The sequence below is a fragment of the Erpetoichthys calabaricus genome, chromosome 14, assembly GCF_900747795.2.
Source record: "Erpetoichthys calabaricus chromosome 14, fErpCal1.3, whole genome shotgun sequence".
NCBI classification, from domain to species: domain Eukaryota; kingdom Metazoa; phylum Chordata; class Cladistia; order Polypteriformes; family Polypteridae; genus Erpetoichthys; species Erpetoichthys calabaricus.
The window spans coordinates 41,860,033-41,874,276 of record NC_041407.2 but is presented as its reverse complement, the minus strand read 5'-3'; the positions used below and the strand labels follow the sequence as shown (position 1 = coordinate 41,874,276).

The 14,244-nt window shown below is 37.6% G+C and overlaps 1 protein-coding gene and 1 long non-coding RNA gene across 8 annotated transcripts in view; both read left to right on the top strand.

Annotated features, from left to right (window-relative positions):
* Positions 1 to 5,911, top strand: part of macf1a (microtubule actin crosslinking factor 1a) — a 976,441-nt gene extending 970,530 nt beyond the window's left edge. For all 7 annotated transcript variants that reach the window (XM_051936317.1, XM_051936316.1, XM_051936315.1 and 4 more), the window contains one exon: positions 4,123 to 5,911. In XM_051936317.1, the coding sequence (XP_051792277.1) occupies positions 4,123 to 4,403 (281 nt within the window). In that variant the 3' untranslated portion in view covers positions 4,404 to 5,911. The remainder of the gene's footprint in view (positions 1 to 4,122) is intronic.
* A 2,395-nt stretch (positions 5,912 to 8,306) lies between these two features.
* On the top strand, positions 8,307 to 10,368 carry LOC127530162 (uncharacterized). Its single transcript, XR_007936675.1, has 2 exons — positions 8,307 to 9,757; positions 9,893 to 10,368. It is a non-coding gene; the product is annotated as an uncharacterized LOC127530162 (long non-coding RNA).
* The last annotated feature ends 3,876 nt before the right edge of the window (positions 10,369 to 14,244 follow it).

The following is a 14,244-nucleotide window of genomic DNA, read 5'->3' as shown; positions in this document are numbered from 1 at the left end:
TCTCACTTACTAATATGTTCTTTTGTATACTATTTGAAATTTGGCTTTTTACAGAAGCTCATTAAATAAATGAAAACATACATAGATACGTACACAAATAAATAGATAAATATACATGTATGCGAGGGCAATCCCAAAAGCAAGGTCTGCAAAGCGGTGGGGACGTAGAGAAACTGTTCGTACGGCTGTTGGCCACACTGTTGTGATTGGTGCTTCCTCCACTCCCAAACAAGCATGTGCGGCTTCGCTGGGATGCTCAATCTTGGCTTGGCAGCCCTTAAAAATGGAGCTCCCGTTGAACGCTACCGCCAAGTGCAAAGTTCGCGCAGGAGACCGTCAATTTCCGACGAGACAGTCGCGAAGGTTAAGGGAAAACATGCGTAAAGATCGGCAGTTGGAACTTCATCACCCACCCACCCTATAGTCCAGACTTGGCACCCACTGACTACCACCTGTTCCCTAAGTTGAAAGAACATTTGTCCAGAAGGCGATTCTGCTCCGACGAAGAGGTGAAAGATGAGGTTCAACGCTTCCTGAAGGACATGGCGGCGAGATGGTATGACATTGGCATTCTAACACTACCACAGCATCTACAAAAATGCATCGACCGAAATGGCGATTATGTAGAAAAACAAATAAGTCTTTAACCTTTAAAATGATGTAAACATTATAGAAAATAAAAGGTTGTTTGTATTTGTAAAAAAAATAGGAGACCTTACTTTTGGGATTGCCCTCGTACATTTGTCTGATCACACGCCAGAATGACTATAAAGCAATAAAATTAAAAAGAATGAAAAGTTCTGACTTAGCTGACTCAGTGTGCAGACATATTTCTGTTGGTTTAAAGGAGCCCCAGTAGCATTGCTTGACACACTTAAGCTGAGTAAATTGTTGGCTGTGTCAGAGAGAGGATGTGCAGCATTGTTCATAATGGCACTTAGTTTTGTTTTAATTCTTCCTTTCACTACAACCTCCAGGGAGTCCAGAGTGTGTCCTATAATTGAGCTTGTCCTTTCAATTAGGCTGTTGTTTCAGTGGCCTCTCTTGAAGTGATGTTACCAGCCCAGCACACCACAGCATAGAAAATCACACTGGCCATCACAGAGTTATGGAAGATGTGAAGGGTGTCACTTCTCACATTAAAGGAACACAGTCACCTAAAGAAAAAGAGTCTGCTCTGCCCTTTCTTTTATAGTTCCTCTTTGTTCCGAAACCAGTCCAACCTGTCATTAATGTGGACCCCCAAGTACTTGTAGGAGTGGGACCACCTCTACATCCACCCCTTGAACTGTGAATGGACATACTGTAAAAGCTTTTTAACGTGGCAAAAGTCACTAACCAGTTCCTTGTCTTTGCTGATATTAAGATACAGACAATTCTCTTTGAATGAAGAAATAAACTTTTCCACCTGACTCCTGTACTCTGTCTCGTCCCCTTTATTATACACACTATAAGTGCAGAATCATCTTAGAATTTCTGCAAGTGACATGGCCTGGTGTTATATTTGTTGTTGGAAGAGTACAGAGTGAAGAGAAAAGGAGACAGGACAGTTCCTTGTGGTGCTCCAGTGTTGTCCACATCTGTATGAGAAATACAGTCCTTGACTCTCACAAACTACAGTCTGTATGACAGATAGTCCATTATCCAGGACACCATTGGTTCATATACCTGCATATCTCTGAGTTTACCCCTTAACAGAGATGTCCAGATAGTATTGTGCTGGAGCAACCAAAAACACATAATTCTCACAATGCTGCCAGCTATGCCCAGGTGAGAATAAGCCTTGTGGAGCTGATAGATAATTGCATCCTCCACTCCAATCTTTGTCCATTAAGCAAACTACACTGGGTCCAGGTGGTCTACCACAAGAAGATTCATGGTGGTCTACCACAAGAAGATTCATATAGTCCAGGATCAGTCTTTCAAAGGTCTTCTTGATGTGAGACATAAGTGCTACTGGTTTATAGCGATTTAGATGAAGAGGCACCTGCCTTCTGTGGAACAGTGACATTGCAGGATGTTTTCCACAGCAGTGGCACTTTCTGAAGCCATAGGGAGAGACTGAGCAGGTGATAGAGGATTGCCACAGAGTTGGTTAGCACAGGCCGTAAGAACTTAAGGAATGACTCCATCTTGTCCCACAGCTTTTCCTTTGTGTAGTTTTCTCAGTTGTCTCCTTACTTGGCCATCAGTTATGGACAGTGATGGTCAGAGGTGGATTGTCACTGGCCATTCCAGTTAAAGTGGTATGACTTGTTGATGATGTATGGATGGTGCGGGGAGACTTGTCATTGGAAGAAATATATACAGTGTATGTCAATGTATGTGTGTGCATGTGCATACACATTATACACCCATGCTGTCATTTACACATCTCTTTTATAACTGCATTATTGTGCAACTGCTTAACAGGAAAATAAGAATCATCCCACTTTTGGAAATTAGTTTAGCTTATTTTAAAACTTTGTTAAAAACTAAACATGGTAGCTAAAATAGCTTATGATAAACAAGTTGAATTTACAAAGAACATTAATACATTAGAGCAATCTAGATGAGAAAAGGCTATTCAGCCCAACAAAGTGCACCATTCTTAACCACTTAATTCTTCCAAAATAACATTGTCTAGTTTTGAAGGTCCCTAAATTCCTACTGTCCACTACACTACTTTGTAACATCCTCCATATGTCTGTGTTTCTCTGTGTGAAAAAAAAAACCTTCCTAGTGTTTGTGCGATGACTGAACTATCTGGCCTTAGACTTTTCAAATTTCTAAAACATATTCACAAAAATCTGACAAAATGCCAGAGTACAAAACACTGTATTTTGGAAGAGATCATAGCACCCAAAGCTTATTATGAATAACCTTGCAACAGTGGTTAAAAATAGTTCCATGGAGGTTTAGATCTACTGTATATTATTAGAACAATGAGAACAGGCCAATTCAGCCCAACAAAGCTCACTAGTCCTATCCACTTAATTTTTCCAAAATGACATCAAGTATAGTTTTAAAGGTCCCTAAAGTCTACAACACTACTTTGGTAGTTTATTCCATGTGTCTTCTGATTCTCTCTGTGATGATGTCCTAATGTTTGTGTGAAATTTACCCTTAACAAACAAGTTTCCAACTGTGTCCCTGTATTCTTGTTGAACTCATTTTAAAGTTAGTCTCAATCCACTGTCTGATGAGATTTTTGTCTCATTTAAGTAAAGATGATATGTCACTTTCATTGAAGCATATGTGCAGTAAGCCTGCATTGTTAAATCCAGTTTAAAAATAGGTTAAATGGTTATAATCCTCAGTAAATCCTAGGCATCTTCTTATGCAGCATATAAGAAAATCTAAATGTTTTATGGAACTAGCCAAAAGAAGACATACAGATAATTCTAATCTATATGAGGAAAAGCAGCTACATTGATATTTATCAAATAAAGGGCAAATAAAAGCCTAACACAAAGTGATTTTAAGGTTTTTAGAAACCTGTCAGTAACTTTGAAAAGGCAGTAAATTGGAAGGACTATAATGAAACACATTAGTTAATATTTAAAGATAACAATAAAAAGCTAGAAGCAAAATGCCTACACATATAAAGTAAGACACCCCCCCTTCCCCAATATACTGTAAACATGCAATATATTGCAGGTATTTCTTACTGTGTTACAAACCTGAATTTTCTTTGGCTCTTGATGATCTGTCAGTTTTTTTTTATGTTTATGTTTTTAAGTTAAACATAGCATATATCTTTTAAATCCATCTACTCCTTGTATGGAGCCAGAGCCTTTTCTAGATAAGTGACTTTCATTGTATGTCTTGCAATCGAGTGAGCTTATTGTATTCTGTTTAAAGTTAATTGCATATTTCTATTGTAACATTATACAAAATCAGTATATTTTTAAAGAATTGCTATAGCCATCATCGAAACATCCTTGTGAATTAAGTGGAAAGGGTAGTAGACAAAGAATAATGCAGCTAAAAATTAGTATTTTTTTCAAATATGCAGTAATACTATGCAAGTGAAAATATGTGGTCACAGTAACCTTTCGAAAGTCTGATTTTATAAACAGGTTTTATTAATTAAAAAAAATACTTTCATTCAGTTGTTACATTATCATTCTTCTCTTACAGAATCCAAGAGAACACCATCTTCTACTAGCCACCCAACAAGTCGAGGTGGTAGCCAGGCTGGGAGTAGAGCAAGCAGTCGGAGAGGAAGTGATGCCTCAGATTTTGACCTTTTGGAAACTCAGTCTGCATGCTCTGATATCTCTGAGACAAGCACGTCTGGAGTTCCACGTAAGGGAATGAAGAACCTCTCCAAAATCCCAACCATTACCAAGAAGACTGCTTCCTCATCATCGTCGTCCTCTGCCACAGCAAGCCCTAAAACTTCTGGCAACAAGAGATAGCCATAAAACCCAATGTGTTGTCACTGTATTTTAACAGCAAGCCAGGCTAGGTTGAAGCAAGCAAGAGCAAGTAAGCAAGAGGAACAAGCTAAGGAAGGCAAACTAGCATCACTCCCATTGTAGTTTTTTTTTGGTTAAAAAGGGGGAGAGGGTTCTTACAGTGTCTACTGAATAACTGGCAGCAGAGTTGTCAGATATGTGCTCTTGGTAATAGTGTTGCAACATTTGTAACAGTATGTTTTCCTTTTTTAGTTTTTTTTTTTTTGTCAATATTGATGTGATAAGACTACTTTGAACTATTATGGAGTTAAGGTATCATTGTCATTTCCTAGCACTATTATCAAGGAGGTAAAAAGTTTATGAAATATTAAAAGAAAAAAAGTTGAATCAGAGAAATGTATATGAATGACATGGATGAATTTCCTACATTATTTTATTTGAAAATACATGTACAAATGGAATAAATATTTATATATATATATATATATATATATATATATATATATATTTATGATTGTCTATTGGATTTTGATATTAAAGTGCTTTTACCTTGATAAAAGTCATTGAGGCTAACAGTCTGAGTTGAGCACCCTTAGATATGAAAGTCTTCACACTTCAACTAAGAAGTGAAAATGTCTGCAATGACAATGTGGCCTTGTGTTCCTAGCGCCAAGTTTTTCTTTTTGTTATTTAACTTTATTTATAAGCACTGAAACTTATTCTTTACCTTACGTTGAGACTTCCAGTTATCTCGTTGATTCATAAAGTGAATAATGGACACACTGTCCTGCACTGCCTTGGAGTCCTTTTTGGTATTTTGGTGTCCAGAGGAGCTTAACCACAGTTCTTACCCTGATGATTAACTCCTTTATGTTAGCAATGCATGTAGTTTACAGGGATGGAGAGGAATCCTACTGTCTGAGTTATGTCAGCCCACCTTAAAATGCACAGTGGGTAAGGGCTCAAAAATATTCAGTTGCTCTTGCCTGTTTTAGTAATAGGGGGACACATTTTCCTTCATATTCCATAAACTTATTTTGAGTTTGAAAAGAAGCATAATTTGGTGTCACAATAACATGAATTTGTGATTATTTTTTATTATCTCAATCTATAAACTTTTTATTTTATTGTTCATCATTAAGCTGCCCTCTGAAGATACTCATAATAAAAAGTTGCCCTATTTATGGGTTTATGGGGTTTGACTTACTTGTAGGATGAAAATGACTGTGATACTGCCATGGTATTCTGATATTTCCTAGTATTTACCATGGAGTTTAAGGAGCAAAACAGCACCAAAATACAAAATGCTAAAACAAAAAAAATGACTTTTTGTATTAAAGTGTTGCTTGCTGAATACTGTAATTGTTGCTTTTTGTTGTTTTTTAGCACATTTGAATGATGAGCTATTATTAAAATCTGTTGGAGGCTCTTCTTAGTAAGAGCTGAGGTTTTTCCATTTAGACAATAAACATTGCAATAAAGGATTTTAGATCTGTCAGACAACCAGACTTGCAGTGACTTTTGCTTAATTTTATTTCAAACAGTAAGCTAAATCAGAATGTGTGTGCATGCACCTCCTTTGAATGCAGTTTAATCAAGTTTATCAAGGAATGAATGTGCATGATTTATTTAGATTCACAGACCAACCATGAAGTCTACTTTTCCTAATAGTCCTCTTCAGATTGAAGGCTCAGAGCACTTGAACAGAAACACGATGACAGTAAAGTACATATCCATTCATATAATGTGTACCTACATAAACACATCTAATTAAATAAAAAAAACACTATATTTGGCAAAACTGTAATCCAATTTCAACAAACATAAGAATCATAAATAATTCTATTTAAATGTAATTCTAGTTTTTGATTCACTTCATTGGCTTCCAACTGAGTTTAGAGCTGATGTTTAAACTCCATCTCACACAGAAAATTGTAAATAGCTTAACCCCACATGTTACTTTACAGAACCTATTACTGCCTATACTCCAGAGTGTATGTTGTGATCTTGGGATGTAGACATGCTTAAAAATTCCAAGGACAAATAAAACAAAGAGGGAGAACCTTCAGTTACTGGGCATGTAAATTGCGGAAGGAGCTACATACAAATATTACAGTGGGTACCTTTCCTTAGACATACCTGTAAAAGATCTTTTTCAGATCTCATGTAATCAGCTTTGTCTTTTTTTTTTTGCTGGCAGAGTGGAAGTTTTCAGAAAATGAGTGACTAAGTACAATTGGAATCTGGACCTAAAAAAAAAAAGTTTTACATGCATATTTATCTGTATATACTTTATAATGTTTTTGTGTTTTACTCTTGACACTGTTTTGTACTATGTTTGTCTTTTAGCAATACTATGTTCATAATTATTGTGGAGCTCACTGGACTCTACAACAAATGGAAAAAATAATAATAATAATAGATTTCAATAAAGTTACAGGTTTTGCAAAAATCAGAGTTAACAGTGAGGAAAATAACCCCCTGGGGAATCTGTGGTCATTTCCTAACAAACAAGTAAAGTTAGAGATCTTCTAATGAATGCCTCCCTCTTCTGGGAATTCTAAAATTTCATATGCACATTCTGAAGTCCAACTGTATTGGACTTGCAATAACCTACTCCTGTATTCAGTACAGAAAGGAATTGCTTTAATTTTCAAATAGTAGATAGTTAGAAACATCAGGTGTAGTAATGTGAGTGGTAAAGAAAACAATAGTGTCAAGATAACATTTTAATTGTATGCTGAAGAAGTAAATAATATGTATGCATGCTTAGTTAAAAACAACAGTACCTTGTTTTTGTCAGCAGCATTCCTAACAATGAATGGAATTCATATATATATATATATATATATATATATATATATATATATATATATATATATATATAATTAGTGTTTAAATACAGATAACCATCTCTCATCCAATATTTAAATTCAAAATGCAGTTAAAGTTACAACAGAAGAGATATTATTAAGTATGCTCAATGGAAACAGTGAAGTATCATATGCATGTGAATCAACAAGACATGGTGACAATCACAGTACTGAGCTTACTCGCTGGTCAACATATCCAGCCTTTAGAACATAGTGATGGAATACAGTTGTTATATTTCTGTACATGACTTTCAGAAATAGATTAATATTGATAATGGTGCAAAAAACTAGGGTTATTTCTAAGAAAATAACCATTGCAGTTCTTCCTTTGAAAGACAGCAGAATGTTAATCCCATTTTTGTATTGTGACCTGTCTAGATTTCTAATCTGTCAAATTAGCCACTATTCTAAACAGAGTTGCTTTTGTTTTTGCTTATTATTTTGAAGTAATATTCCAATTGTACCATTCCAGGTAAAGAAACTTCTGGTCCTTCTTAACACTAGTCCAAACTGTTTGATAAAGCTGTAATTTGGTTGTTGTATGTCAGTATTCTTGTTTTAGAAGTCCATTTAAGAGTGTTCCATTATATCAAGGTGAGGCAGTTTGCTGTCCAAATTTATTTGGGAGTTGTAGCTATTTCTAAAGACTTTTAAAGAGGCAAGTTATATCAGTTGATTCACGTAGTTCCCTGAAATAAGGGTAAGAGTGCTTTGCTATGTCAAAGACTTTTAATACAGTCTTATAATCTAGATGTTGCACTGTTCTAGTTTTAAGATGTGGATTTGATGTAAATAGTAATAACAATGACTTTAATTGTCAGTTTGAAACTTTTTTTTTATTTTGAAGACAAAGTATTGCAACAACTCAAACAAATAAGAATAACAGAGCAAACAACATCACTACATTATGCTTCAAATATACAGTAATACATTAAAAACAACAAAAAAAACTCACTATTCAGACCCCACCAAACAAAGACAGTAATACCAATAGGGAGAAACCGTTCTTTATGCTTGATAAAGAAAGGTCTGCTTACTTCAAAATTGTATTAATGAGTTGTGGCCAGGTTCTGAAAAACATTTGTACAGATCCTCTTAAAGAGACTTTGATTTTTCCAATTTGAGATCATATATTGAACATCACTTTCCTAATGAATGGATTTGGATTCTTCAGGTTGAGCTAAATAAAACTTACAAGTAGTGTGGTATGTTACAACCAATTCCTCATAGCACATTTTACTCCCATCTGGTATTACTCCAGATAGTGTTATTAAGAAAATACTCCACCAAAAATATTTTTGTATGTTACTTACCCAATATGGTTTGTAGTGATGACTAAAGAAAAATTGATTTTCATGGAGAATGAAAATAAAAAAACTTCTAACGTAACACAAACCACTGGTGACCAAAGTTGTACACTGGTAAATTACATAAAAAATGTCCAAAAAAATGTTTCATGTCACTTGTGTCACAAAATCAACATTTCAGTTGTTTGCTCACAGCATGTAAAACACATGCATTTTTGCTAAAATATTGTTAAACAGATAATGTACCTCTGGAAAAATCTGCACAAGGTAAATGCATTCACATCATACTGCTCTTTTGAATTGAAGATCTGCCTCTCCCTATCATTCACAGGTTAATAATCTTGTTTTCAGTTCAAAAGCACAGTAAGTACATTTTCTGTTTGTGTTTTTTTTTCTGGAAGGATATATTTTAACATTATTTTAGCAACTTCTTTTATCTTCATTCTCCACAAAAACATAATTTTTTTTTTTTTTCTCAGTCATTACTACAAAACATATGGTATAAATAGCATGTAAATTATATATAATATATACTGTATATGTGTCATTTTTGGGGTTGTGTTCCTTTAAGGTGCTACAAGTGATATTGAGTTGATTTATATGGGTTGGAGACGGTGCCACTGACTAAAAGACAGGAGACAGAGCTGAAGGTGGCAGAGTTAAAGATGTTTAGATTTGCATTTGGTGTGATGAGGATGGACAGGATTAGGAAAGAGTACATTAGCTGGTCAGCTCATTTTCTATTTTTTTTTTTTATTTTGTATGCAAGCAACACACCGTAGACACTGTGTAATGGTGACTGTTGACTGGAACAGTGAACTTAATAGTGATATGCAAGTGCCTGAACTCCTTCAAAAATCTAAAGCTTTTATAAAATAATGAAATTCAGTGTAATTAGTTCAGCTCAGATTTAGTGTTATGTATACAAAGTACAATGAAACTCTTATATGCACACATCACTAACACACACCATGCTGCCACTTGGCATGAATCTCACACCGTAAGCTATGTAAAATGCAGGCAGTCTGGCATAGTGGTTAAGGATTTGGACCTCAAACCCTGAAGTCATGGGTTCAAGTCCCACTTCTGAGACTGTGACCCTGAACAAGTCACTTGACCAAAAGAAATGTAACCAATTGCATCTTAAGTGATGTAAGTCACCTTGGGTAAAGAAGTCAGCCAAATCCATCCATTATCCAACCCGCTATATCCTAACTACAAGGTCACGGGGGTCTGCTGGAGCCAATCCCAGCCAACACAGGGCGCAAAGCAGGAAACAAACCCCGGGCAGGGCACCAGCCCACCGCAGGTCAGCCAAATAAGTAAATGTAAAATAACACAGAATGTAATAGGCATTTACCAAAAAGTAGTGTGCATTTGTTGTTAAACTGCTGTACCTCTATAGTAATTCAGTATGTGTGCCAGCATATAAAAATATATATACGACTTGGGCTGTCGCATCCACCTGATCCCGTTCCCCAATAGGTTCAATACTTTACTATCTGCTGAGGTTTTCAGCAATGTAATACCTATAGATAATGTAAATTGGCTGTATATACTATTATAATAATAAAGGGGGCAAGTGCAATTAATTTTTGAGATGTGCAACTGATTCTGTTTAATATATGTTTCTCTATATTATTATACAATATTATACCTTTATACTATAAAACTCAAGAATGTCTTAAAACCTGTATCAACTGATTTCATATTCCTCTGTAATACAATAAATTAATAGGGAGGGCAAACTTGATGGCCTACCTTTTTTAAAGTTCAAACAAATAATTGTGATTTATTTTTCCTTTTATACTGTATTATGAGAGATGTGAATTGTATCAAACCTGTATCAACTGATTTCTTTTTTACTTACTGATACAATAAATTACAGCAGGGATCAAATTTGATGACCTACCTGTCAGGTAATAACCAGAGTACATTGCTTAACTCTGACTTTCTATGCCTCATTTATGCAACATTCAACAGGGTTTACAATATCAGCCAGCTTTTGTGCTGTATGTTTAAAGTGTAAATAATCTGTTGGGGGACAGCCCTACTATTTAGGTGAACTAAGCCTTGGGCAGCAAAGGATTGGGTGGGGGGTGTTGATTTGTCAGTCCACACAAACTCTGCTATACCAATCCTTTGACAAATGGGTCTTCTCCCCTCACTCTTTGATTCAATATACATTTTTTTACAATGCACACAAAAATTCAGGGGTGACCTCCTAACCACCGCCAAATTTCAGCCCCAACCCTGTCCTCTTCAAACTAATGTACATTTTAACAATGCACATGAAACTCCAAGGGGGCATACTCCAACTACCCACTCTTTGATTTTATCTATGTCTACCAAAGTCCCAGGAATAATAAGCTGTGACCTGTTTTGTGAACAATGAAAATCTGGCCGGTCTATCCATCTCTGTGCTCTTCCATGTGATATACAGTATGTATAGCAATTGCCGTCAAGACTAGGTGGTTTGGGTGTGACTTTCTTATCTTCACCTATTGCTGCAAAAACACCCTTCTGTCTGAGTACCTGAACTGCACATGATCCAGTGCCAGTTCAGTTATAAAAGACTTTGTTTTCTTATCTTGTGAGAAAAAAAAGAAATGACATTTGAGCAGTAATGTCTTTCCACATTTAATCACGTCTACAATATTTTTTTTTGTGAACAGAACTTTTTTTTTGCAACTAAAGGAGATTTATTGACTTTAGTCAGTGTCAATCCCTCTATATATTGACATTAAAAATATTGTATTTAATAACACATTGTACCTCTCAGCTGGAAGGAAAGGCTGCAGGGATCTGTGGCATCCCGGGTGAACTTCTCCAGGCAGGTGGTAAGGCTTTCCTTCTGGCATTGCAAGCAATCTTTGCTTCCATTTGGGAGATTGGCATCATCCCAACTGACTGGAAAACGGGACTTGTCGTCCCTATCTGAAAAGGGAAGGGTGATCGCCTGGATTGCAGCAACTACAGGGGGATAACGCTGCTCTCGGTGCCGAGTAAGGTCCTTGCTAGGGTCGTCCTCAATAGGATCCATGATCACTTGCTCACCTACCAGCGACCGGAACAATCTGGTTTTACGCCTAAGAAGTCTGCCATCGACCGCATCCTAGCACTGAGGGTTCTCATGGAGCACAAATGCGAATAGCAGCAGAGTTTCTTTGCAGCCTTTGTCGATTTTCGCAAAGCGTTCGACTCAGTTGATCGAGCTGCCCTGTGGGACATCCTGAGGGTTTGCGGGATCCCCTCGAGGTTGCAGGACACTGGCAGTACACTGGTACTGTGAGTGCTGTGCAGAGTGGAGGCAGAACCTCTGCGTTTTTCCCAGTTGATTATGGGGTTCGTCAGAGGTGTGTTCTTGCTCCTACTCTGTTCAATGCTTGTATGGACTGGGTGTTGGGCTAGGTCTTGGGGTCCAGCGGCTGTGGGGCATCTGTTGGTGAAGAAAGATTCACGGATCTTGACTTTGCTGACAATGCTGTGATCTTCGCGGAGTCAATGGAGGCTCTGATTGGGGTGCTTGAGAGACTGAGCGAGGAGTCTGCATGTCTGGGCTTGCGAGTGTCCTGGATAAAAATCAAGATCCAGGCCTTTAATGACCTCTTGGGCATAGCCATCAGCAGTGTGTCTGTCTGCAGAGAGAGTGTCGACCTTGTCAAGAAGTTTATTTACTTTGGCAGTGACATTCATGTCTCTGGTGACTCTTCCTGTGAAGTCAGTAGACAGATTGGGAGAGCATGGGGGGCCATGAGGTCGCTGGAAAGGGGTGTGTGGCACTCCTGATATCTGTGCAAAAGGACGAAGGTCCAAGTCTTTAGAGTCCTGGTGCTTCCTGTCTTGCTATATGGTTGCAAGACATGGACGCTATCCAGTGACCTGAGACAAAGACTAGACTCCTTTGGTACTGTGTGTGTCCGGAAAATCCTTGGGTACCGTTGGTTTGACTTTGTATTGAATGAGCGGTTGCTCATGGAGTCCCGAATGAGGCACATTACCTGCATTGAGAGGGAGCGTCAGTTATGGCCATGTGGCGCGTTTCCTGCTCGTAAGTTCCTCATTGTTGGGGACCCGAGTGGCTGGACCAGGCCAAGGGGTCGCCCACGTAACACCTGGCTGCGGCAGATAGAGGGTAATTTCCGGAGGGTGGGACTGGGGGTTTGCCAACTGAGATCCCGAGTTGTTTCATTGTGTAGTGCGTGCAGCAACACACTGTACCAGTGCATGCTGCCCAACTTGACTTGACTTGTTGTACCTTTTAGGGGATAATACTGTACTTCATATATGGAAAAAAAAATGTTGACATAATTGCAGGGAAAATATAACGACTTCGCTGTAACAGTTTCGAAAAGGAAAACACAGAAGGGCGAATAAGTTGTTGAAGAACAGTTTACTCATAACAGTCTAGGAACAATACAAAAATGTGAATCACAAACAATGGAAACTGAAGTAGAATTATTTACAATATGCTATAAACCTTTCCCATCCCCTGCCCCCAGCTCACACCTCATCTTTATATCTCACATCTTACCGTCGTTCCCCGAACCGTCCAGCTCCTCCGTTCTGGGCACTACCTCTTTCCCGTCAAACAAATCCTCGACGCAGTGCTCTGCGCTCCAGGCTAGACTCCGTAGTCTCTTAGCATTAAGGCTTCACCTCGGCTACTACTATAATATTATACGAAATGATGAGTGACATTTTAATGATTGTTTTAATGGCTGCTTTTATTATACTTCAGGCACTAGTGACATATGAAAAACAGTCATATACACTGATAATTGAACAGATTTGAATTCGGGACATCGCAGGTTAATCATCCTGCTTCCCGCTAGTAGCGATCGTTTATATTTGGGGGCTGTGGTTTGCATGCCATACGCCTGAGAACTTAGTAAACCACTGAGACAGAATGAAGAAAGTTTTTAAATGGTCGTATATATTTTATGCATAATCTCTGCGTGATAATTCGTTCATATTCTGAGTTCTACAAGTTCACTCCGCTAATGCGCGCGTTCCCGCACGTTACTTGGCTGACGTTTGAGCGTTCCTAATGGTGAATAACTTTTTTTCAGAGACTGAAAATTGGATGTTACACTGATCCGCAGAGATGTGCGTGCTCCAGGAATGACTGTGCAGCCCTGATTGTGAAACATCATTGTTTTCCATGGTGGGGAATGTCGTATTTGAATTGGAGGCAACATTCCTTGTCAATATTTAAGGCGAGGGTCTACGCTCTTCGCGGAGCAAGCCCCCGTGTTAGTAAAATGTACAGAGGACATTGATTTGACGACTCTATTTTACGAATGCAAGTGTTTTTCAGTTATTTTGTAATGCATTTATACAATATTGTTTTGATGTTTCAAGCTGTAACTACTGGTACCGAATTTTTCTTAAAATATGTTATTAACAAAGAGAGAAAATATAGTTTCGGTACACAAGTTTTTTCTTTTACCCATTTATAATTATTTATATTTTCCTAAATAGGATACATTTGTATGTGTTGGTAAAATGGAAATTTCAGTAGTACTATACTTCCGAAGAACGGTCCAACTAAAAATATTACCGGGTTTTATCAGCCCTGTCACTGATAGCGATTGCAAAGCGTATGGACACTTCCCATAATTCACCGTTTCTCAGGAAAAGGCGGGGCTCTGTCACGTG